Below are 26,456 nucleotides of genomic sequence, written 5' to 3'. Positions count from 1 at the left end.
TGAGAGCTCAGTCCTACGGGACTGGGACTGCTCCCACCCCACTTCAAATGCCAAACAGCAGTAGTAGGTCCCCAGGTTACCCACAACTTCCGTCAGAGGTGATTACAGACTAGAGGTTCCCACGACCCCCTCCCCCTTGGATTTGATTATTTGCTAGAACAAGTCAGAGAACTCAAAGAAACACTTAGGTCTACCAGTTTATTAAAAGATATGGTAAAGGTTTCAGATGAACAGTCAGATACAGAGGGCGAGGTCTGGGAGGGTCCCAAACAGAGGAGCTTCTGTCCCTGTGAAGCTGGGGTGGGTCACCCTTCTGGTATGGAGACATGTTCACTGAACTGTCAGCTCTCCAAAGCCAGTACTTTTGGGATTTTAATGGGGGCTTCATAATGTAAGTGGGATCCATCACTGACTGCATCTCTGGTCCCTCTCCTCTCTCAGGAGAGTGGATGGTGGGGCTGAAAATCCCAAGTTTCTAACCATGGCTTGGTCTTTCTGGCCTCCAGCCCCCACCCAGGAGCCCAAGAGTCACCTCATTAGAACAGGAGACCCTTATCACCCAGGAAACTCCACAAGATTAAGGAACTCCGTGTCAGGAACCAAAGTCAGAGACCGAATATTAGAACAAAAGGTAACTCCTAGTGCTCTAACCACTTAGGGAATTGAAAGCTTTTAGTTCTGTGCCAGGAACTAGGGGCAGAAACTAATATATGTATTTTCTATTATCTCACAGGAAATTTGGTCGCAAAAGCTCTAAGGTCTTTCCACTTATGAATTGACAAAAAAGAAGACAAAAGTTGAATCACAAATATTTGCTTGTCATTTATACTCTTATATTGCTACCAAACTCTGAAATTTTCAGTGTTTGAAGTTTACGTCAGTGAATTGTATTTTATATTGAGAAGTGAACTTTGGGCTTCAGTTTCTTGCTGTCTTTACTAGAGGAGGGTCACCAGGGGTTATCTAAACACACTGAAGCAAACGCTTTTCTGAGTGCTCACAGAAAGGCTAAATGTACACACTGTAAAGCTTGGTAGCGCCTAATGTTTGCAGTTAATCGCCTGGGCTTGCATCCGCTCTCTGTGCTTTCCTTTGCTTGCTTGCTAAGTGGCGATGGTAGCATCTACCGTAGGCTTGTTGTGAACCTCGTCTTCATGGCACATTTCACCTGTTTTTCGTTGAGGATGCCCAGCAGTTACTCAGTAAGTCATTGGTGAGTGAGTACATGAATGAAATGACAAAAATCCTTTACCTTATCCTGAATACAGCGATGTGAGCTGGTCGAATGTAGAGATGGCACTCTTTGCTTTGGCACTGAATTCCAGTTCATTTCATTCTACATTCCATTCTGTCCTTTATGTTCTACCTAATTTAACCATTTGGTGTCTGTGAAATGTGATCCTTGAATTAGGATTAATTTTGTGGGGACTTGTTTTGGGAAATGACTTTTTTTTTTTATAATGAGTGGGTTATAACGGTCTTGAGAATTCTTAGATATGAAGACTTGAGTAATTTATGTACTGGGCCTCCCAGAGTATAAAGTTTGTGCCTAGACTATTTTTAGAAAGAGCAAGTTAGATGAAACTGCCAGGTTTTTTTTTTTTTAAAGATACAAGATAATTTTGATTGTGTTCCCTCTCAAGTATTGAATTTTTCTTCCCCTGATTTTCCAGAGGATGAAGATCTAGAAAACACCAAGGTCACCTCTCTAGCAGCTTCTGCCTCTGATCCAGAGCCCCATTCCTCATCCTACAGGTAGGGACCGCAACTACTTTGGATATTTTGCTTCTTGGGGTTTTATCTTCTGAGGTTGTAACTGATGAAAAAAGTAAATGGCGACTTCAAGGGGGAAGACAAGTTGAAGTAAAGAGCATGGAATGTTTGTTCGTTAGTCAGTCAATCCTTAAGCATGTTAGGGCTTCCTCAGTGGCTCAGCCGTAAGGAATCCGTCCGCAGTGCAGGAGACTTGCAGGAGGTACTGGTTTGATCTCTGGCTCGGGAAGATCCCCTGGAGGAGGAACTGGCAACCCAATCCAGTGTGCTTGCCAGAAGAATCCCATGGACAGAGGAGCCTGGCGGGCTGCAGTCCATAGGCCTGCAAAGAGTCAGACACGCCTGAGCGACTGAGCAACAACAAAGTGTGTTTAGGGGCAAAGTCAGGTCTATCTCGGGCTATAAGATTTTCTTTTACTCTCTGAATAAAACTAACAAATAGTGTAGTATCTTCATTTATCTCCTCTTGAAGACCAGGTTCAAACGTTAAAACATTTAGAAATAGATTTAGACTTTCAAGAGAATGTATGTTTGGTTTTTACCCATAAAATTCACACACACGCAGAAGTACAGCATTGGAGGCAGATTTTCATGGTGTAATTTTCAGATTAAATCATGGTGATGATCTTCAGATTGTCATTCTTAATTTCCTACTCCACCCATCTCATTCATCTGCCTTTACTGGTATCAGAGTATATAGCAGAAAGGGAATAGTAGTACTGAGTCCTGAAATAAGTGGAAACCTCACAACATTATTGGAATGATTAATGAAAAACTGTGCTGTGCTAGTGGGTATTACAGTCCGGCTGATCAGCTCATGGGATAGTACTGGCCAATAGAATCTGTGGTCTCCATGCCCCACCCAAAGTTAACGGCTTGGGGTGGGGGAACGTCAGGGTTTTTTTTTCTTGGCCACACCACATGGCACGCAGGATCTTAGTTCCTCGACCAGGGATTGAACCTTAGTCCCCTGTAGTAGATGTGTGGAATCTTAACCACTGGACCACCAGGGAAGCCCCCCATGATATTTTTAAAATATTATGTCTTAAGTAGAAATTCTTTCTTCCTGCCTTTGTATGTGAAATAAAACTTTTTCCTCCAGAATTCAGACATGGACGATAATAATGATTACTGTAATTATAATAGAGTTGGTGATAATAATATAATAGCCACTTTTTTTGAATGTCTCTCTGTAATAATGATGATAAAATCTTGTGTGTTAGTCGCTCAGTCGTATCCAACTCTTTGCGATCGCATGGACTGTAGCCCGCCAGGCTCTTCTGTCTGTGGAATTCTCCAGGCAAGAATACTGGAGTGGGTTGCCATTTTCTTCTCCAGGGCATCTTCCTGACCCAGGGATTGAACTCAGGGCTCCTGAATTGCAGGTGGATTCTTTACCTTCTGAGCCACCAGGGAAGCCCCGAATAAAATCTTACTTTTTATCAAATATTTGTTTGCTCAGTACTGAACTAGGTGTTTAAATGTGTTATCTAATTTAATCCTTGTAAGAAACCTAATGAAATAAGTATTTTTTTTAAGATGAGGAAAATGAAACAGTGAATGTAGTAATTTGCCCAAGTTCACACAGCTTTAGTTTTGTTTGCTCTAAAGCTTATTCTCGTAAATAGCAATAGAAGGGTTCTGAGTTCTATGCTTAGAGCTACTCAGTTCAGTTCAGTCCCTCAGTCGTGTCCTACTCTTTGCAACCCCATGAACCACAGCATGCCAGTCCTCCCTGTCCATCACCAACTCCCGGAGTCCACCCAAACCCATGTCCATTGAGTTGGTGATGCCATCCAACCATCTCATCCTCTGTTGTCCCCTTCTCCTCCTGCCCTCAATCTTTCCCAGCATCAGGGTCTTTTCAAATGAGTCAGCTCTTCGCATCAGGTGGCCAAAGGATTGGAGTTTCAGCTTCAACATCAGCCCTACCAATGAACACCCAGGACTGATCTCCTTTAGGATGGATTGGTTGGATCTCCTTACAGTCCAAGGGACTGTCAAGAGTCTTCTCCAACACCACAGTTCAAAAGCATCAGTTCTTCGGTGCTCAGTTTTCTTTATAGTCCAACTCTCACATCCATACATGACCACTAGAAAAACCATAGCCTTGACTAGATGGACCTTTGTTGACAAAGTAATGTCTCTGCTTTTTAATATGCTGTCTAGGTTGGTCATAACTTTCCTTCCAAGGAGTAAGCGTCTTTAAAGTTCATGGTTGCAGTTACCATCTGCAGTGATTTCGGAGGCCAGAAAAATAAACTCAGCCACTGTTTCCCCATTTGCCATGAAGTGATGGGACCGGAGGCCATGATCTTTGTTTTCTGAATGTTGAGCTTTAAGTCAACTTTTTCACTCTCCTCTTTCACTTTCATCAAGAGACTTTTTAGTTCCTCTTCACTTTTTGCCATAAGGGTGATGTCATCTGCATATCTGAGGTTATTGATATTTCTCCCAGCAATCTTGATTCCAGCCTGTGCTTCCTCCAGCCCAGCATTTCTCATGATGTACTCTGCATAGAAGTGAAATAAGCAGGGTGACAATATACAGCCTTGATGTACTCCTTTTGCTATTTGGAACCAGTCTGTTGTTCCATGTCCAGTACTGACTGTTGCTTCATGACCTGCATACAGGTTTCTCAAGAGGCAGGTCAGGTGGTCTGATATCCCCATCTCTTTCAGAATTTTCCACAGTTTATTGTGATCCACACAGTCAAAGGCTTTGGCATGGTCAATAAAGCAGAAATAGATGTTTTTCTGGAACTCTCTTGCTTTTTCCATGATCCAGTGGATGTTGGCAATTTGATCTCTTGTTTCTCTGCCTTTTCTAAAACCAGCTTGAACATCAGGAAGTTCACGGTTCACGTACTGCTGAAGCCTGGGTTGGAGAATTTTGAGCATTACTTTACTAGCATGTGAGATGAGTGCAATTGTGCGGTAGTTTGAGCATTCTTTGGCATTGCCTTTCTTTGGGATTGGAGTGAAAACTGACCTTTTCCAGCCCTGTGGTCCCTGCTGAGTTTTCCAAATTTGCTGGCATATTGAGTGCAGCACTTTCACAGCATCATCTTTTAGGATTTGAAACAGCTCAACTGGAATTCCATCACCTCCACTAGCTTTGTTTGTAGTGATGCTTTCTAAGGCCCACTTGACTTCACATTCCAGAATGTCTGGCTCTAGGGGAGTGATCACACCATCATGATTATCTGGGTCGTGAAGATCTTTTTTGTACAGTTCTTCTGTGTATTCTTGCCACCTCTTCTTAATATCGTCTGCTTCTGTTAGGTCCATACCATTTCTGTCCTTTATCGAGCCCATCTTTGCATGAAATGTTCCCTTGGTATCTCTAATTTTCTTGAAGAGATCCCTAGTCGTTCCCATTTTATTGTTTTCCTCTATTTCTTTGCATTGATCACTGAGGAAGGCTTTCTTATCTCTCCTTGCTATTCTTTGGAACTCTGCATTCAGATGCTTATATCTTTCCTTTTCTCCTTTGGTTTTCACTTCCCTTCTTTTTACAGCTATTTGTAAGGCCTCCTCAGACAGCCATTTTGCTTTTTTGAATTTCTTTTTCTTGGGGATGGTCTTGATTCCTATCTCCTGTACAATGTCACGAACCTCCGTCCATAGTTCATCAGGCATTCTGTCTGTTAAAGCTACTAGGTTATTACATATAAGGATCCTTTTGGAAGACATAGTCTCTTCAAAACACTGATTATAAAAAAAGTGAAAAAAGTGTCCGTTGCTTAGTCGTGTCTGACTCTTTGCGACCCCATACACTGTAGCCTTCTAGGCTCCTCTGTCCATGGAGTTCTCCAAGCAAGAATACTGGAATGGGTTGCCATGCCCTTCCTTCTCCAGGGGATCTCCCCAACCCAGGGGTTGAACCCAGGTCTCCAGCATTGCAGGCAGATTCTTTACCACTGAGCCACCTGAGAAAGAGAGAGTTCGTGTTCTCAGCAAATCCCCTGAGGAGAATGTCCTCTGTTCTTCCGTTTTCCTGCTACCACCTTTGTTCTGCACATGTTGATTTGTAGGATCCTTGGGGAATGGCTTTTGGTACAGAACTGATTTCTTTTTCCTCTTAAGAGTAAATGAATATTTTGAGTGAAGAATATTCTTAGAAAAAGGGAGATAACATTGTTCAAGTTTTTTTTTCTAAAATCTAATGTGTGAAGAAAAAAAATCCAGCGAGTATGATGCCTGAAGCCTGGTGTTTGTGTTTTGTATATTTTAGCAATGGAAATGGCACGGCTCTATCTTTTCTAGTGAGGCTGGCTGACCTGGCTCTCTCTCCCTTTGGGATGGCCTCCCTGCTCTGGGTTAGCATAAACCAGAGGGCTTACAGTGAGTGTTCTTCCCTTACATGGTTTATCATCAGCATCAAGTGATTTGCAATTTATTTTTCCCCAAATACCCTTCACTAATTCTTTAGACCATAAAATGCTAATGTGAATATTAAATTTATGTAGCTGTTACCTGTCCTGTTTAAAATATTTTTCTAAATAAGCAGAAGCATATTTGTGCAAAGTAACATACACAAAGGCAAAGGAGAGACTACATTTTAGAGACCATACATAGTAAGCTCGGGCTGATGGTCAGATTAACTGTTGTGTTCTCATGTTCTGAATAGTCCTCTTTTGTTCCCAAACGAAAGTTAACTCACTTATTTAATCATTCAACAGATTACTTGTTGAGAGCCTGCTGTTAGCTGGCAGTGTTCTTGGCACTGAAGATACTATAAATGAATCAGCAATCCAAGTCCCTGGTCTCATGCAGCTTATATTCTAGTGGGGGAGGCAGATGGAAAAAAAGGAAACGTTGTATTTCATAGACTCTAAATTGTCATCAACTATAAGATGCACTATTATTTTATATACTACCAAGTAAGGAAAGAATGCCCAAGACAGGCTAATAAGAGACCCCACACACACACATGACACTGGGACCCCAAGAACCTGCACCTTCAGTGAGAAGAGAAACAAGAGATCGTTCCACACAGAAAAGGACCTGAGGGCAACTTGAATGTCTCCGCCTTGGTGCTGAGCGAGGGGAGTAAAAAACACCCCCCCCCGAGAATATGAGCCAGAAGTCTGTTGTCTGAACTCATTCTGCCAGTGTGATCTAAACAAAACTCTTAGACACAACTCAACTCAAGTCGCCTCAGTTGGTGCAATTCCCTGGCCCCGGCAGGGATTCCGTGTCATTCCAGGCCCCAGATAGTTTTAAGACAGCAGCAGTTTTTAGGACATCCTGTATATCAGCTGTATTAAAGTCAGAAAACAAAAGTGTGTCTTGCAATCAACAAAAATTTGATACATAGTACGTCAGGCAGTCATAAGTGCAGTGTAGAAAAATGAAGCAGGGTCAGGGTATAAGGAGTGATGGGCCAGGAAGAGGAAGCGTCCCCAAAAGTGATGGATGAGCAGAAGGGAAGGAGGAAGGAAGCCAGCCCCGAGAAACTGGGGGAGGACGATTCCAACCTGAGGCTGTGTTGTTGTTTTTGTTTAGTTGCTAAGTCGTCTGACCTTCCGCAACCCCGTGGACCGTGGCCGGCCAGGCTCCTCTGTCCATGGGATTCTCCAGGCAAGAGTACTGGAGTGGTTAGCCATTTCCTTCTCCGGGGGATCTTCCCGACCCAGGGAGCGAACGCCCGTCTCCCGCATTGGCAGGTGGAGGCCATAGCACACCCCAGTCCCTTAGGTGAGGGAGAGGGAGGTGTTAGCGGACTTGAGAGGAAAGAGGCAGTCGTGACTGGAGTGGACTGGGGAGGGCAAGAGCTCATTCTAGGAGATGAAGTCAGAGTGCAGAGGGCCTTGGGGTTCCACGGGACAGGCTTGGCTGTAGACGCTGTGCGTGCAGAGTCCCTGCCGTCAAGCTCACCTCCTAATAGAGGAGACAGTTAATAAGTAATGTCCGGAAACCAAATTGGACTCTGATTTCTGGGTTTAAGAGAATAAAATAAACTCACAGCCTAGACCAATTTACATTTTACACAGGATAATCGACCGCAGCTCTAATCTTCATAGTAACTGCCTCTTGTTTGTTCTGAGGTAAATTGGAGTGACTTAGATATTCTAAACGATGGCTCTGTTTTATCTGAAGAAGAGCTGATTTATAAACTAGGAGTGATTTTTCTTGTTTATGTTCAGAAAGAAAGAAGAAAAGAAACTAATGAACTCCAGAGTAAACCCTCTGTTTCCCCATGCAGTTTACAGTGTTGGTTCCCAGTCATTCACTCAGCCTTTCTGAGGACGTGGGCGATCCCCTAAAGCAGCAGCTCTCAAAACTTTACACTCTTAGAGATTATTGAGGACCTTAAAGAATTTTTATTTATGTGAGTTATATCTATCAATGTTCACCATACTAGAAATTAAAACTGCAAAATTAAAAAAAGTTATTCATTCATTTAAAATAACAATAAGGAGCTCATTACATGTTAATATTAATAACTTGGCTTTAATGAAAAACAAATAATTTTCAAAGAATAGTTTAGTGAGAAGAGGGATGCTGTAAATCTCTTTAATGTCTGCATTAACAAAAGACAGTTGGATTCTCAGATCTGCTCCTGTGTTCATTCTGTTGTGATATCGTATGTCGGATAGTGTCTGGAAAATGCTTAACAAAATGATAATGAAAAAAGGCAAACAATATTTTAGAATTATTATGAAAAGGGTTTGACTTCACACACTGCCCTGAAAGAGGAGTCTTATGGGTGCCAGTGGTCCCCAGACTGTACTTTGATAACTGCTTCTCTGAAGACTCCACCCCGCATTTTTATGGCAACAAATTTTCAAGATATTGCACTACAGCCCTGGCATTTAACTCCACTTTTCTGTTCTCTCTGAAGCCAGAAGAAATGAAGAGAGAATACGTTATTCCCTTGCTTCTTTAAAATTAGTTATTAGAATAGTTGTATTTGAAGTCATTGGAAGAGTAGATTAATATGCTTTAAAAAGGGAAAAAAGTGGGCTTCCCTGGTGGCTCAGTGGTAAAGAATCTGAGTGCCAATGTAGGAGACTGGGGCTCGAAACCTGATCTGGGTAGATCCCACGTGCCTGGAGCAACTGAGCCCTGTGCCACAGCTCCTGAGCTCACGCTCTAGAGCCCGGGGCCCCAGCTGCTGAGCCCACGAGCAGCCACCACTGAAGGCCTTGCGCATCCAGAGCCCGTGCTCCACAACAAGAGAAGCCACCGTGGTGAGGAGCCCACGCATCACAACTAGAGAATAGCTAGAGAAAAGCCCGGGCAGCAGCAAAGACCCAGCACAACCAACGACAAATTTAAGAAAGAAGTGTTTGTTTTAAAAGAGGAAAAAAAACTGGTTGCCTTGCTTTTATCACCCGTGAACTGGCTGTGCGCTGTCAGTGATAGGACGTGAATGGAAACCCTGAACTGCTCCTGGGATTGCAGGGGAGAACCTTGCCTAGCTAATCAGTCTGCACTTCCTTTCCATTGTGATCAGTTTCAGGCTTAGGCGGGGCCTCCTCCCTTTACTTCTAATGGCAGCTTTCCATGTGAAACAGAACTGGGATTCCAGCCCCTCTTTTGTTGAAATTCTGTTTGGAGCAAATGGCATGGGTCCCAGAGTGAGGAATAAAAGCCAGACCTGCGGTCCACCTTAGACAACTGACCCGTGTATTTACTATGGTTCTCGGGTCCTGGGACCTGGCGTTGTCCGTCCTGGGTCCTCACATGGTATCACTGCTTGTCTGTGGGGCCATTTCAGCCCAGGGCGTTGGTCAGCTGAAATGACAGTGGACCTAAATGCCAGAGGAAGGCAGGGGTTGGGGGTGCCCTTTGAAGGCTTTTTTTGTTTGCTTTCTTTCTGAGTTTTTCCAGGACTACTGTACCTTTTAGAAGAGTCCTTGAGGGGAATTCCTGGGCAGTCCAGTGGTTAGGTCTCCGTCCATGTTGTCACTGCCAAGGACCTGGGTTCAGTCCCTGGTCGGAGAACTAAGATTCCAGAAGCCACAAAGCACAGCTGAAAAAAAAAAAAGAGTCCATGAATTGACATGCTGTCTTCTTTTGGGAGGTCACAGATGGTGTCTCCAGTGACGGAGGATGCCACAGAAGATAAGCAGAAGGCCGCCAGTGCCGGGGAGGCCCAGGCCTCGGTGGAACAGGAATTGCTTTCTGCAGACCAGACCCAGATCCTCAGCAAGGTCGGGAGCACGTTCTTACTCTCTCTGTCTCTGAAAAGTACAAGCTTGGACGCATTTGGATAAATTGGAATTAGAAAGCACTGTCATCTCACGTTTAGTCATGTGGGGAACAATCATGTGTATGGTCCCCAGGTCCATCTCTGTACTAGCACCCAGTAAGCATCTGTTCAAGAAATGAAGGGTTATAATGAATGTTCACTTGTTGTCTAAAATCCTCTCCATCTGAGGAGCCGTTAACCATTGGATTATATATTAGTCTCAGCTTTCTTGTGGTAGATCTACTTGGGATTGATAGTAAAGATTCCATAGAAGTGGTACTGATAGCAGTGGTCTTCCTGCCTTGGAGAGAAGAGTTGTTTGTATCATTATTAACATATACATTATGTATAATGTATACATATATACAGAATACATTATATATAATATATACATATTAACATATATAGAATAACAAATGGTGCTGGTGTCAGTAAAGACAATGCCAGGCATTATAATTACATTTGTATAATGCTTTATAGTTTACAAAGCATTTTTATCCAACAACACTTCATTTATCCCTCAGAATAGCCCCATGAGATAGGCACTATTATGTTGCTGTTTTACAAATGAGGAAACTGTTGTTAAGAGCTGATATTGACTTACTAAGTCTATGCAGCTAACAAGTTGCAAGCTAAATCTTTGTTTAACCTTCTGGAAAAGGAAGGACTCATTTAAGGAAGTTAGTCAAAGTCTGGTTTAACTCATTTAATAGTGGTGCTAAGAGCTGAAGGACTCTCTAGAAACAGGTACTATGAGAATCTAATCTGGGAGGATTACAGCATCCATATGTTCATTCACTCATTCATTTCTTGCAAATATCATTCTGACACTTGGCTGGAGTCTCTGATGTGAGCTGTCTCACTGATGGGCTCTTCCGTGTTGGCAGTCGGTGTGCATTTCTTCTTGAGTTGCCTGCCAACTGCTTGGAGGAGCAGGAAATTAAGGCACGATGGCGTGAAATAGGGGAATGCTAATCTCAGTGGTTTGAAGTGAAACCCACTAGGGAGAGGCCGCCGGCTCCTGCTGTAGGTCAGTGAGGGCTGTGAGTATCGATTGACATTTGCACTCTTTTATGCAAGTCAGATGTCTGGCAGTGGGTATACGGTTCAAATGCAAATCCTGGGGCTGGTCTAAGGTGAGATTGTGATTATTTATAGAACATTGTTGGTGGATGAAGCAGCCTGTGTCGGATGGGACATCCAAGGTGTGCCACGGGCGAGAGACAGGGGGACAAAGGTAGCTGGAGTAGGAGCCGGGTTCTCTCTCTGCAGTACTTTGGTGGACTGATTGACTGTGATCTGGAAGGAACCTCTGGATGGAAATTGTAGCAGGAGGATGTGTGGCTGAGTGAAGGCCCAGAAGCAAGAGCTGTCCTGAGAGGAGCCGTTGGGGAGGGGCTGTGCAGGCGTGGCCAAGAAACACCCTGAACAGGAAAGTCAGTAGCAAACCTTGAGGATGTTTGTGGGCCAGGTTTTTATGAAGAGTCTGAAGTGGGAAAGTAGCAAAAAGCTGGAGAGAACATGAAAGAAGTTCTAAACTAGGGAACATGTTGGTGGCATGAAAATAAAAGTGGGTAGAGTTTATTACAACCTGTGGCTGGAGGAGAGAAAAGGATCGTTGACCAACGGGGGTCAGGAGACTTGTGAGTCGGGAGAGTGGAGGTAATAATAATAAGGCAGGGCCGGCAGCCTTCAGTTCGAAAGAGGCTAATAGGAACCTGCCTTTGAACATGTCCTGTGACCAGAACTCTCTTGTGCAGATGGCCAGGTACCATGGCCCACAGAGGTCTGGGGACATCGTGATGATCCAGTCTGAGCACACAGGAGCTGTTGGTATTCTGTCAGCCGATTTGGAATCTGCAGACCTGCTGGGGGACCACAGGAGAGGTGAGACCTTTGGGGCCGTGGAAGGTGTTTTTGTTTTGTTCCTATAGGTACTTAAAGAAGGGCAGGCAGATAGATGGAAGGAAAGAACGGAAGGAAGGAGAAAGCATCGGATTACATCCGACAAAAAGAGGAAAAACAACCAGTGTCTGAATAGAGTAGGCTCTATTCAGTTTATATATATATATATATATGGTACTCTATTCAGTATATATATGTCTGGTACTCGATCCTGGTGTGTGTGTGTATAGATAAATATTTATATATTTATTTATAATAAAGTTTAAGAGAGACCTGTTTCTTGAACTGAGCAGCTGACCCACCTCAGGGCAATGCTCCCTCCTTCCCTGTGAACAGAAGTCAAGGAAGCCAGTAGGAAGAACGTCTTTGACTGTGACCACCTCCCCTAAGCAAAAGGCCGGGTGTGGCAGTTTCCTCGGGGTTTCTTTCTCAGTAGTAAGCAGCCTGTCCTTTCAGTCTCCCCACCTCTCATGGCTCCTCCGTGCATCTGGACCTTTGCCAAGATGAAGGAATTCAAGAGCAAGCTGGGCAAGGAGAAGAACAGCCGTCTGGTGGTGAAGCGGGGGGAGGTGGTGACCATCCGGGTGCCGACCCATCCCGAGGGGAAGCGTGTCTGCTGGGAGTTTGCGACCGATGACTATGACATTGGCTTTGGAGTTTACTTTGACTGGACCCCGGTAACCAGCACCGACATAACGGTGCAAGTCAGTGATTCCAGTGAGGATGAGGACGAAGACGAGGAAGAAGACGAGGAGCTCGAAGGTACATTGAATTTGAACATAATTTCCGGTCTCCTTTCCTGGTTCAACCTAATTTCTAGCTATCACCAGGCGATCACTTCCTGCCTTGTACCCGTCCTCCTGTTTCTGAGAATGCAGGCAGAGAATCCTTTTCAGCTTTGCAAGCCAAGTTGAGTGATGCAGGCTGAAGTCCGACCCTCAGAGAACATTCTGGTGGGGTAGCAGTGATGCCTGAGTGGAAGGCTTATGTTCTTTTTAATCTGTACCTGGCTATGTTGTCCCCCCAGGATCTGCTGGGGACAGGGGTGGTTTGGGGGCAGGGAAAGGGGTGTTGTGCTGCTGTGTGTAGCGGCAGTGTTTTTCAGATCATGTTTGTAAACTGAGATTATTTTTTATTTCTCTCTTAGGGATATTTATATTTTTTTCTCTGTAGAATATTTAGATTTCTTCTTGGTCTGGAACCAAGCTGAGTGATTGCACTTTGCCAAACATACCCGTTCTCTCCTCCTTCCAGTCTGTCACAGCTGGCTGACTTCTGTTTACTTTTTCCTTCGTGCCCAGAGCAGTTTTAAAAATAGTCTCTGTGCTATGTTCCAGTCCTTACTCACAAGCATACTCACAATGGCCCTAAGGCTGCCTTTTTTTTTTTTAAATAAGCATTAGCCTTATTCCTTGATTTTCCCATATCATCCTACAGTCAACCCCTTAACTTGCTTCTTCATGGAAAAGCAAGTCTATAGGGAGGTCTGCATGTATTCAAGAAGGAGGAGAACCTAGGATCTTATCTTTTGCTCCTCAGGGGATCAGTAGGGGTTTGGGGGTCACTTGCTATAGCACCTTTACCTGCATTTCCTACTTCCTTTAGCGAGTTCTTTGACCTGTTGAATCTTCCCTTCTAAATATCTTGCCCTCCCCCTTGGAAATTTCCAGATACTCCTGGATCTAGGAAGGCTCTGTAAGGCTAAATCATTGTTTCTCAGTGCAAATACTGTTGGCATTTGGAAGGAGACACTTCTTTGTTGAGAAGGTGCTATCCTGACATTTAGCACTCCTGAACCCTTGGGCACTAAATGCTGGTATCACCCACTGGTCACTCTGATGGCCTAGCTGGAGGCCACCAGACATTTCCAAATGCCCCGTGGGAGGAAAGCCAGCAGCTTGTTACCTGGTTCATCTTCTCGCCTTCAGGTAGGCCTCTTTGGTCTGTGAATTCATAGCCGAACACTCTGCCCTTTGCTCACGCAGACCCCGTCCCAGCTGGAGACGTGGAGCGAGGCTCCAGGAGCTCCCTGCGGGGCCGCTACGGGGAGGTCATGCCCGTGTACCGCCGGGACAGCCACCGAGACGTGCAGGCTGGCAGCCACGACTACCCCGGCGAGGGCATCTACCTCCTGAAGTTCGACAACTCCTATTCCCTGCTGCGCAACAAGACTCTCTACTTCCACGTCTACTACACGAGCTGAAGGCCCGCCGGGGCGGGACACAGGCGGCGCACGCTGGCTGGAGCAGGCTGCCAGCTGGGGCCCCTTGTCCTGGATAGGCAAGGGCTCCGAGCTGAGCGTGGGGCGCCCGAGCCTCCCGCCCTGCTGGCGGGCCTGACTGTTGGCCCATCCGTGTAGCTTTGCCCTGTCCTTGGCTTCCGCAGATGGTGGCGTGGCACCCCTGCTCTGTGGTTCCTGACTCACGCTCTCGTTGCTTCCGACTCCGGCAAAATCTCTCTGTGGAGGACACCCATCAGGCCAAAAGCCTAAGAGGAAGTTGGGTGTTGCCTTTTCAAAATAGGTTTGTTTTGGTTCCAGGTGTATGCTTTCAACTGCTGCGCTCTCCTCTTGCAGAGCCTTCACGCAGGCGGGTTTAGTGGCCACCCGCTCTCTTCACTTTTCGAAAGGACTGAAAGAGGGAAGAGCACTCTGTCCGTGAAGGAGCCCAGTGTCGGGGACGCGGAAGGCTCTGGCCAGCCTCTCACCACTGCCGTGTTTCCGCCTGCTGGTTCTTCTCGTTCTCTAGCACAGGCTGGGAGCCCTCACTGCCTCTGGAGCGCTGGGGATTTCACCCTGCCTCTCCTTCTCTCCTTTCCCTTTTCAAGAACTTCCATGCAGTCCAAAGTGATGATCCCTGTAGTCTAAGCTATTCTGGGAAGAAAAACTGCCTCCATCACTTCCTATTTCAAGAGGTGGTGTCCCTTTCCAAGGGCCCTGGGGGTGCGAGGGGGAAGGGTGGAAATTAGGTACTGGATTGATCTCAGATGCCACATCTCCAGAAGTCAAGTGTTACTAAATCATTTTTGTGTATAATCAAAGAAGGAGGGGTAGATAATCTGAGAGAAGAGGTTAAAAAACAGAACAACACTCTAGATTCCCCACCGCTTTTTTTTTTTTTTTTTTTAGTCTTTAGAAAAGGGGTGATATTTAGAAATTTTGCTTTGGGACCAGTCAGATTTCCTAAGTTTCCAGATGTCTAGGTTGCTTGCATTCAGGGCTACAGGCTTTTGGTGTTCGAAGTCTCGAAGGGGAGGTGGTCAGGAAGCTTCACTGCTGCTGCTGGTCGGCTTTGTTCTTTTATCAGGCTGAAGCCTGTGCGTTCCCCGGGGACGGCCTTTTGCACGCCATGAAGTGGGTGTGCCGTGGGGAGCTGCCTCCAGTGTCCCCAGAGGCACGTGGTGGCTGGGCCCCCCCCTCTCGGCCGAGGAGGAGGCAGAGAAGGGACCACTGCAACCGTGTGCCTCCTCCTCTTATTCTTTGCGTCAAGCCTGTTACTACTGCCTTAGAATTCCGAGGAAGAATTAGATTTATTTATTACTTTTATTTATTGTTAAAGCCACATTTCACTTCACCTTTGAAACAGTTCCCGTCTGTTTCTCAGGAGGCTTCCACCTGCTTTGAGCCACCGAGGCCCCCTCTCCTGTGGAGTCTAACTAAATGGAGATTTCAGGCGAAGTTAGGGAGGGCTGATGTTCCACTCCTGTGGGGTCAGTCCCAGTGAGGCTCTGGGAGGGGTCTGCCCCTCCTGAGATGGATGAATGATGCCCCCCTGACCCCAGCCTGCTGCCCCCAGCACTCCCTGTGAGGATCTCTAGGTTGTGAGGAAATCTGCCCATTTGTCCAGGTTTGAGTGAGTGTAGAGGACTTGACCAGCCAACCAGAGGTATCCCGTGATGCCAGGACTGCCAAGCCCTCCGCCTGGTCTGAGGAGTCAGCTGTGTCACGATGCTTCCTTTGGCTCCTTCCTTCCCTGTGTGGGAGCCTCACCCCATGCCTCCCCTCTGCACAGAAGCAGAAACTCAGCGACCAGGGCTCCTCACGACAGGTCCGTGGCGGCACCTCCGTCACGAACAAAGGGCGCTAGAGCCGCACCTGTTCCTCCGGGAGCACAGCCCCAGGTGGGAGAGGATGCCAGGGCCCGCTGTAGCATCCCTCCTCCTCCAAGCGGCCTCATACCTCCATTACTTTACATCTGAGTGCATTCTGTAGAGGATTATACACTGGCCCAAATTTCCGTGTCCTGTAAGAAGTTAGGAACTATTCTAGCAACTGCCTATTGAGGCGCTGAAAGCAAACTCGCTGTGCGGTCATCCCATCAGGTAGCCGTGTGATCATCACTGAAATTAAATCATGCCTTAGCTAATTGAATAGAATCTTTATAAAATAATTTTCTACTGAGCTCTTCTCCAGTCAGCTAAAGCCTGGCTTCTTTTTCCTGTTTGTTGTTAACTTCTGACTTTCTCTTAAGACGGAGCTGTCGGGTCATTGGAGGCTCCCTGGGATGACACTTTCTGTTGTTGATTTTTGCCCTAGAGTCTCTGTACACTTGTTTCCTTTAGAATCCTAGTTCTGTTGCATCAGGGAAGCCTGAGGGACTCGTTCCCATCGCCTCAGTGTGCCTCTTATTGTCTGCTCACTTTTGAAGTCCTGAACATTGTTATATTTCATTCTGTACCAGTGTTTCGTTAACAGTCAGTGCTTCTTTGATCCATTCACACACACACACACACACAAATAGCTAAAAGAAGATATTTTCACCATCTAATGAATTTACTATCCCACATTAAGTCATCTGAAATTACTGAACTTTGGGGACAAAATATTACCTATAAACCACATGTAATAACTGAGAATTTCATGGTTCAGCAAATCCTAAGAGGTAGTCACTTCCTTAGTCTCTCTCTGTCTCAGTTTACAGAACCAAACAATGAAGTGAAAATCACTTGCTTTCACCTTCACCCTGTTCTTTAGAGCATACATATTAACGTACAGTGGAAAGAAAGTACTTCACAGTAGGAGAGACTGGAAGTCTCTCCACAAGGTGGCCAAGTTCTTAAGTTTCTTTGGTTTATTTAGTTTTGCTACTTTGTTGAGAGATGGGGCATTTAGAAAGTTTAGGGTGTTAATTTTTCTCAACATTTTATTTTGAAAAATTCTCAGCAAACAACATTTAAAAGAAGTATAGTATAAGCACCCATATGTATATCCATCACGTAGATTTTAAAATTATAAACTGCTAACTTTTAAACAAAGATGATTCTGCTGAGGTGTCCAGTAGAGTATTCCCTTCACAGACATCAGCTGTCCAGTGTCAGAGAGTTCCTGGTTTTTAGCAAACTCACCTCATTCAGTGCCAGTTAACCAAGGAGGTGATTATAAAAATGTTTCCTGTTCTCCATCTTGCAGAACTCACGCTATATTTCCCCCTTCCCTTAGGCTCTAAAAGCTAATGTTTTCTTCTCTATCTGGCATGTCAGAGTGAAGGTGATTGTGAAACTGCTTTCCATTGGAAGGACTTTTTTCTGATCTTTGTTGCTTTCCACCGTATCCTCAGGACTGAAATTAACACTCGGATCCTCAGACATAATATAGCTTTAAAATGGAAGTAGGTAGTAACTTGAAATTAGGCCATTCTTAGTTTTTTTTTTTTTTCTTAATTGATTCATGCACTATACAAATATTTTTATCTGTTATTTAGGAAAGAAAATCTTATACTTTTAAAAAGTATATATTATCCCTTATAATATATATATGGAAGAGTTTTAACTGAAAGTTTCCTGAAAGCTCACTATCTTAATCAGCGGGTTTAGATATTATTGTAAAACATCATTTACAGAAAATACCTGTATGTTTTTGATGAGCCCCATCCAGTCCCTCTTTGAAAGAAATTAGGTGAAACCCAAACCCAAAATATTTTTATGTTTATTTTAAGACCATTTTTCTGCAAAAGGTTGCCTTTTAACCCCAAAGTATAAGGTTCTAAGGTACAGAGCTGAGTGACCCCTACTGTTAAGTCACTTCAGTCGTGTCCAACTCTGTGCAACCCCATAGACGCCAGCCCACTAGTCTCCCCCGTCCCTGGGATTCTCCAGGCAAGAACACTGGAGTGGGTTGCCATTTCCTTCTCCGGTGCATGAAAGTGAAAAGTGAAAGTGAAGTTGCTCAGTCGTGTCCGACTCTTAGCAACCCCATGGACTGCAGCCCACCAGGCTCCTCTGTCCATGGGATTTTCCAGGCAAGAGTACTGGAGTGGGGTGCCATTGCCTTCTCCGTGTGACCCTAACATTTACACAAAAAGCTATTGTTTTAGAGGAAGGGATAGGAGTGAAAAGGTTCATGCAGCTTGAGAACTGCCTTTTTTTTTTTAACATTGATAGTAAAGGAATGAAAATGAGAGAGAGAAAAGCTATCAAATGTATCCCAGAATCTTCCTCATATTCTGATTCTGTGTAGTTCTTTAGTTTGCTTTTCATCCATTGGAATTTTTCTTTCGGCCAGAAACCTCACTGGTTCTCACTGTGCTTGTTGGAGACATCCCAAACTCACTTTGCTTTCTTTTCCAAGATTGCCTTTAGAAATATTTTGGAGTAGGTGCAGGAAATGGCAACCCACTTCAGTACTCCTGCCTGGAAAATTCCATGGAGTCCATGGGGTTGAAAAGAGTTGGACATGACTGAGTGACTTCACTTTCTTTCTTTCTATAGTTCCTTTTGGAGAAGGAAATGGCAACCCACTCCAGTGTTCTTGCCTAGAGAATCCCATGGACAGAGGGGCCTGGTGGGCTACAGTCTATGGGGTCGCAAAGAGTTGGACACGACTGAGCGACACACACACTCCTCTGCTAAGTGTAACCCTGGCCTGAGGATTGTAACCTCTGCACCCTCTGGGACTTGTGGGTCCAGCACCATGAAAATAGATGGTGACTTTAGAAGGGCTAGGAGGAGTTCCTGCTCTGCCCCATAGCCTCAGTTGGTTTTGACTATGGCCAAAAAAAACAAAACCAGATTCAGTTTGACCAACATCCTGGAATAGCCTCAAGCCACAAAACTTTTTGTGAACGAGCTGTGCCCTCTGTAGGCTGACCTCCCTGTGAGGGGTAGGAATCTCATTCCCTTTCATCTGTGTGGGCCAGTCATACACACACAGTCAGTGGGACCAACAGACAGACACAATTTGGTCTTCCTTTTAGAGCCTCCATTTAGAATCTCTCCTGGGTCGAAAAAGTTCACACCAACCTCTTTAACTAGTCTCTTTCCACCTAGCCAGAAGTGTAGACCTTTTGGAAGCCTGAATTTGCTCGAAGTGGAAAGGGCACTGACCCTATAGAATCTTAGTGGTCGAAAAGAGTTGGAAAGTGAGTTTCTGTATGAAGGAAGGTGGTCTCATTTTTTTGGTGAGGGGTAGCTTGTTAAGGGATTCATGCTCTTTAGAGAGCAAGTCCTTGTATTCATTGTATCTGATTGTGCTCATGGAGCCACGATGCATGAATCTTTGGGGAGTAAATAGGGGATGGGTGTTTAAAACGTCACAAGTTGGGTGCTTCCCAGGAACCCAATATATGGTAAGTGTCCCTATGACCGAAGCCCCAGTTTTCATGCATGTGGGATCCTGTCCCTAGGCTCTCATTTCCACACACCTGAGAGAGAGAGAGGGGGGCTACACCCCCTCCACTTCTCTTATTTATGGTAGTGTTTTGCAACTGGCAGCATGATATCCAAGTTTGCATAATTAACCAGAATTAGATAATAGTGTGAGCTGAGTAGATAAGCTGATCAAGCTTGGCTGGAAGTAGGGCTGGGGAGGGCATATGACTTACAGCCGCACATTGGGGTAACTGGGTGGGTAACTCCTGTGTGACTGCAGTTGGAACTCTCGTTAAGCTCACCAAGTGAGTGAAGAGGATGAGATGATGCCGTGCCGATGAGGATGACATGCTAATTGAGCTGGCTAGGAGACAGAGCAAGGCCTCTGTCTACGGGCACTAGACCCTGTCACCGGCTGTGTGTGCAGTCTCAGCGTGAGGTGGAGTCTGGCTTCAGGGCCCACTAAGGAGCCAGTCTAATGTGGACAGTGACTCTGGCCTCCCTCAAAGGAGAACCTCCTGAGAGTCGGTTCCCAGTGGCCTCTTTTCTGGGAATGGGCGGTGGCACCCCGGCAAGAGCTGCTTTGGTTCTTTTGGTACCTGGTTAGTGATCAGTGTCACCCACTTGCTCCGTCCAGCCAGTCCAGCACCTGTGGGCACACCTTTGACGTCTACCCAGTATTTAGGTAGTGAGGTTAGGCCAGGATCTGGGACCCAGAGGGTGAGAGAAACTTTGCTAAGTATTGTGTGGCCAGATTTCAGAAATCACCGCTCCCTCTGGGGCGCGGCACTGTCCCTCCTGAAGCCAGAAGGCCAGACAGAGCCCCTCCTGTCTTAAAGTCTTGTCACCAGTCTTAAGAAAACGCAATTAATTGCGTAAACCCTTGTTAGTGGGGGTTCATTTACAAACAGCAGTGTCCTCAGAAAGTCCAAAGGCACAAGACTCTGGCTTTGAAATGATCTGTAGTCCCGGTCACTGGTTTGAACTCACAATCTGATTTCTTTCAGTCCCCCAGATATGTGGACCAGAGTTGATTTCATGGCTCTTCTTCACTCTTATAAACAGATGAGGAAAATGTATGCCAGAAATGTAGAGATACAGGCTTTTGAAAAATTAAATTCCATAGTTCTCTGTCATTTTAAGCTGACAGGTTTGATTCATCTAGGGATAAAATATGTGAAATGGTTTCCAGGGGATCAAGTACATATATTTTCTGAATGTTCTGATACAGGATCATGAACAATTGTAAAGTTTTGGTTTAAAATATGATACTACATGGGATAACAGAAGAGCCTTTAACTCACAGTCGGGTAAAGGAGCTCTCTTCCGGAACCCTTTTCCTCACTCAGGTTTGAAATGCCTCATCTGTAATGTTACCTGTAATTGATTATTACCATTGGTTTTCAGGTTCAGTCAAGAATCATGTGGAAAACATTATCCTAATTCTTTCTTTCCTCTCCTAAGCAGCATATTTTACTGAGAAATTTCATATTAAAAACTCCACTAACATCCTTTTCTGAAATGCTTGTTCCATAAATGAATTTGTTTTTTACTTAGTCAAGCAGTATTATTTCCATTTAGCTAGTTTAAGAGCAAGTAAAGTCTGGAGAAAGCAACTCCATCACCCATGACTCTGGTGTACCCTTTTCCCTTAATAATGGGAAGTGTCCTGAAATCCCCAGAAGAAAGCTGCTTTGTAACCAAAGTGATGAATTATAAGAAAGCCAGTCTTTGGGTAAGGATAATTGGAATAGAGGAGGTGCTTGAAGATCTCCTAAACGACCTTATGCCATTTAGCTTGTGTTTCTGAAAGGCCTGCTTTGGTGCCATGCACTGAGATCTCTCAGTTGACTGAAAGATGATCATGCTTTCTTGGTAAATATTTTTAAGCAACTGGCAACCACAAAGGCATTCTTTCCTTATCATTCTAGATCACGCACTGATGCTGACATTACAAAAAGGGGTCTGGAAGGGAAACAGTGTCACAACCTTTTCTTTAAAATACACTGTATTGCAAGCAACCATTTGTCATAGTCAACTAGTTATGTGTTCCCTTTCATGACAAATGCTGCCAGCATCGCCTATGGTTTCTAAGAACTCTGAACCAAACTGTTATTTGTTATGTCCTGCTGAGTGGTTTTCCCTTTAATAAAATACTGTATTTCCACCACCCCGTGGCACTGAGTGTGTTGCCTGATACACAGAGGATCCTGAGCTATTGTTCCTGAAATAGCTCAGTTCTTGTGTTTTTATATTATGTAACCGTTTTGTGATGCTTTTGTGCATTCTTTGTCTTCTCTTCCGAATTTTGAAATCTGTCATAAATAAACTTTTTCACTATGCACCTGAAACATCTGAGTTATACTTTAATTTTTAACATTTCATCTCTCCTCTGCGTCTTAAGAGGATAAGTGTTCTTTAAATCTTTGAATTCTTTTATAATCTATTACAAAAATTTAAAACAAATTAACAAGAAAAAGTTAAGAGTGAGATTAATGATAGAGCTTTCATCCGCATTTAAATTAAAAAAAATATATATATATATTTGGCTGTGCCGGGTCTTAGGTGCTGCACGTGGACTTTATTTGGTTGTGGCGCACGGGCTTCTCATCACCACGGCTTCTCTTGTTGCAGAGCATGGGCTCTCGGCTTGCGGGCTCAGTAGTTGTAGCATACAGGCTTAGCTGCTTCGTGGCATGTGGGATCTTCCCAGACCAGGGATAGAACCCATGTCCCCTGCATTGGCAGGCGGATTCTTTAACCACTGGACCACCAGGGAAGTCTGCATTTAAATTTATAGCTGAGTATGAACTGGGATCTGGGCTTGGCCCAAGGGAAGAAAAGTTAAGAGTTGTCGTTTAGTCGCGAAGTCATGTCCAACTCTTTTTGCAGTCTCACGGACTGCAGCCTGCCAGGCTCCTATGTCCGTGGGATTTCCCAGGCAAGAATACTGGAGTGCATTGCCATTTCCTTCAAAAGGAATTTTCCTGACCCAGGGACTGAACCCATGTCTCCTGCACTGGGAGGCAGATTCTTTACCACTCAGCTACCAAGGAAGCCCGTAAGTTTAGAGTGATGATTACTAAATAGAACTTCATTTGTTTTGTTAGTATTTGATCCCCAGGGATGTCCACTTTCCGGTGGGCTGACTCTATTCAAACTTGGAATCAGTACTTTGGACACCATAGTATTCATTTAACATAGTCTGGGTAATACTCAGCCTACTTTCATTTGCAGAAATGATACAGTAAGATATCTTCGACCTGCCTTATAATCCCGCCTCTGCACATCCTTGGTGTGTACTCCAGAACAGGAAGGACTCAACATCTGAGTAGAGGGGCACCATTAAATATTTTCTTAAGTGATACCTGCGGTCCTAATATGAGCCTGTTGATTTTTTCCCTGCTTTCTTTTGCCACACATGTATTATAACTTACTTTAAAAAAATACTGATATTTTTATTTAACTTTTTTTGGGGCTAAGTCAGGTCTTCGTCACGGCAGATCTTCGTTGTGGCATGTGGGATCTTTCCTTGCAATGGGAGGGCTTCTCTCTAGTTATGGTGCAGGGGCTCAGGAGATGGGGCGTGTGGGCTTGCCCCACAGTATGTGGAATCTTGGTTTCCTTGACCAGCAATTGAATCTGGGTCCCCTACATTGGGAGCTCGGAGTCTTAGCCACTAGACCATTAGGGAAGTCCCTGGGGATCTTTAATGCATTGTGTTTGGGTATGCCAAGTATATTATGTCACTGATGACACAGAACATATTGGAGATTATTTTCTTTTATCTTTTTTTTTTTGTAAATGGTTGTTTTTCATAGTTAAACCATTATCACTTGGCCTTTGCTGCATGAAATCTCATCCCCACTTGCCAGGGGCCAGCGTGAGGAATCCCACCTGTGACAAGGTCATGCAGAAGGAAGCCTGACAAAACCAAGGACGTGATAAGGCTTCAGGGGTTCCCCCTAGTATTTCCCAGGCATGTACCCCCCCCAAAAAAAAATCTGCCGGCTTTTGTACTCTGCTCTTCTGGTATTCTCTGGAAAAAGTCAAATCAGGGCTTTAGTCTTATGCATTTGAAAGGGATGTTTCAGAAAAACCCCTCTTATAACTCTCTAGCTTGCCTAACAGGTTCCCCCGGATTGCTTACAGCCCCCAACCGTGAGAGGCATAAAGCTTAAAACATCTTAAAGATACAGAGCCTTTTCTAAAGAGCTAAAAATCATATTGGTGACAGGTTTTCACTGTTGACTCAATGATTGCCGACAGGCCTCCATATTCTTTATCTTTTAGGCACCTGGGAGGATGTTAAGCAATGTAAATGGGATATGGAAAAAGATATATAATAGTTTTGATGTTAGCAACACTAGACTTTTGAGTTAATTACTTTTCTCTTTGTTATATATCACTGCACTCCTCTTGTGTCCTTGCTATGTAAGAATGTAACTTTATTTAGTGCTTTCTGAGAGTGGCACCAGACTTTGGGAAGATCAACACAAATAAGTCTTCTGGTTGACAAACCCTTATCAGAAAAAAGGCTGTAAAATGTTAATTGGCCCTTTTGGCCGGAAGATGATGTAAACTACCTAAGATTTGTGTATACAACTAGGTATGCAGAGAGAAAAGCCTGGTTTTGATAAGAATCTGGGCTGCTAACGCTGCATAATTTTGTATTACCCATTGATCTCTATGTACAATCAAAAAGGTATAAAAGGCCTTTCTAGACAATAGAGGCCAGGACAAGTCACTGGACTGGTTTCCCCCGTGTCTCCTCTTTACTCTAATTTCAGGCTGAATTCCCATCTGGAGCGGGGCGGCTCACCACATCTACTTACTTGCCCTGGCTTTTAAGACCCGCGCGAAAGGGAGCCTAAGGCGGGGCACCCTTCGATATTCAAGTGGGCGCCGGTGGCCCAACATAGATGGTGCAAGCTCCTTGTCTGGAACTTTATTGGCCTTCCCCGTAAGCCAAGTTATTCAGCCTTCTTTCTCCACTTAATTTTCCTACTACACTATTTCTTCTTAATCTCTTTTATATTTCTATATAAATAAGTTTTTTCCTCGCCTACTCCGTCTCCCCTTCGAATCACCCTGGATCCACCGGGGCTGGACCCTGGCACCCACTGAAATCAGGAAGCATGTGAACAGGCATCTCTTTTTAAATTATTATTTTTGACTGTGCTGAGTCTCCATTGCTGCTCACAGACTTTCTCTAGTTGTGGCGAGCAGGAGCTACTCTGGTTGTGGTGCTTGGGTTTCCCACGGCAGTGGCCTCTCCTGCTTAGAAGCGCAGGCTCTCGGCAGGCAGCCTGTTGTAGTTGTGAAGCATGTGCTCAGTAGTTGCGGCTCCCAGGCTCCAGAGCACAGGCTCAATAGTTGTGGCTCATGGGCTTAGTTGCCCTGTGGCATGTGGAATCTTCCTGGACCAGGGATTAAACCTCTGTCTCCTGCGTTGGCAGGCAGATTCTTACCCACTGGACCACCGGGGCAGTCCCATTTTCTAACTTTAAAGGCACTCTTTATATGATCTGTCGTATCATTGACCCTGACGTCGTTCAGGGTCATATGCATGTGTGCAGCCACACACTGCAGCCCTTGACATCCAGTCTGACGCTCTTTAGCCCGTGAAGTTCTTGCTACATTCAGCAGACATCTTAGTTCAGGTATTTGCCCTAAGTGGGCTAATGCCTGCTTTTGACCTTGGAAACAAGAGCTAAATAAGCTATGTTCAAAGGTTGCTGCTAAGTCACTTCAGTCGTGTCCGACTCTGTGCGACCCCATAGACGGAAGCCCACCAGGCTCCCCCGTCCCTGGGATTTTCCAGGCAAGAACACTGGAGTGGGTTGCCATTTCCTTCTCCAATGCATGAAAGTGAAAAGTGAAAGTGAAGTCGCTCAGTTGTGTCCGACTCTTAGCTACACAGTGGACTGCAGCCTTCCAGGCTCCTCCACCCATGGGATTTTCCAGGCAAGAGTACTGGAGTGGGGTGCCATGGACCCAATAGAATGAGACTTATCTTATGGACATGTGTATCTACCTGCTTATCCAGTAGTTAAGTTAGCTGCTGTCCTTAATAATTATGTAAAATTGCTTTGGAACAAAATCGTTTATATTTTGCTATGTTCTTAAAGATTTCCTGGCAGCACCCTCATTCTGCTTTCATCCTTCTAAAGTATTTATCAGGACTTACTATTCCCTGGTGGCTCAGATGGTAAAGCAGGAGCTGGCTCAGACGGTCTACAATGAGGGAGACCCGGGTTCAGTCCCTGGGTTGGGAAGATCCCCTGGAGAAGGAAATGGCAATCCACTCCTGTACTATTGCCTGGAAAATCCCATGGACAGAGGAGCCTGGTAGGCTACAGTCCATGGGGTCGCAAAGAGTCGGACACCACTGAGCGACTTCACTTTCACTTCACTACTTCCATGAGCTGGAAGATTCTCCATATCTAATTACCAGCATTAAGTCATTCCAGTATCTGTTCTTCATCCACTATGGCCACGCCCACTGCAGAGGAGGGCAGATCAGACCTCCCTGCCGTCCTCGGTATCCTGGGATCGGTCTTCACAGATCTAACAGCTGATGTGGAAATAAAGAAGGACCTGCTTTTTACCACTCGGTCAGCCATGGGAGAGAAACCCCTCCTGGATCCTCTCAATAGGAGATGGCTTTTGGATTGAGAGAGATATCTGAACTCAGGCCCCACCCAGTCAAATAAGAATTTACTTGCAGACTTGAGACAGTTGCAGAGGAGGTCGTTTTAAAAACCCTCTATAGAAGCTTAATTATTGCTAAGCATTAGAGCCACTGTCTGACCTCTAGAGAAAAGTCTACACACTTGGGGAAATGTTGCTTCTTCATGATCTGCCAGGGTCCTAAAAGAGGAAGAGACATTCAGGGAGGGAGAAGGCAACCAGCCATGACTAGAGGAAGAGCACCTTTCAATTTCACCTGCATTTATGAAGTGAGGCTAGTCGCTGTGCTTGGAACTGGG

At 44.9% G+C, this 26,456-nt stretch overlaps 1 protein-coding gene across 1 annotated transcript in view; it reads left to right on the top strand.

The window, feature by feature from the left end:
• The window catches only part of TMED8 (transmembrane p24 trafficking protein family member 8), a 28,975-nt gene extending 14,680 nt beyond the window's left edge, over nucleotides 1-14,295 (top strand). Inside the window, exons 2-6 of the mRNA XM_052647115.1 lie at nucleotides 1,674-1,755; nucleotides 9,808-9,937; nucleotides 11,736-11,862; nucleotides 12,337-12,642; nucleotides 13,866-14,295. Coding sequence (XP_052503075.1) covers nucleotides 1,674-1,755; nucleotides 9,808-9,937; nucleotides 11,736-11,862; nucleotides 12,337-12,642; nucleotides 13,866-14,083 — 863 coding nt within the window. The 3' untranslated portion in view covers nucleotides 14,084-14,295. The remainder of the gene's footprint in view (nucleotides 1-1,673; nucleotides 1,756-9,807; nucleotides 9,938-11,735; nucleotides 11,863-12,336; nucleotides 12,643-13,865) is intronic.
• The last annotated feature ends 12,161 nt before the right edge of the window (nucleotides 14,296-26,456 follow it).

Source organism: Budorcas taxicolor, chromosome 10 (assembly GCF_023091745.1).
Source record: "Budorcas taxicolor isolate Tak-1 chromosome 10, Takin1.1, whole genome shotgun sequence".
NCBI lineage: Eukaryota > Metazoa > Chordata > Mammalia > Artiodactyla > Bovidae > Budorcas > Budorcas taxicolor.
The sequence above is the reverse complement of the archived record's forward strand: the minus strand, read 5'-3'. Positions and strand labels throughout refer to the sequence as shown.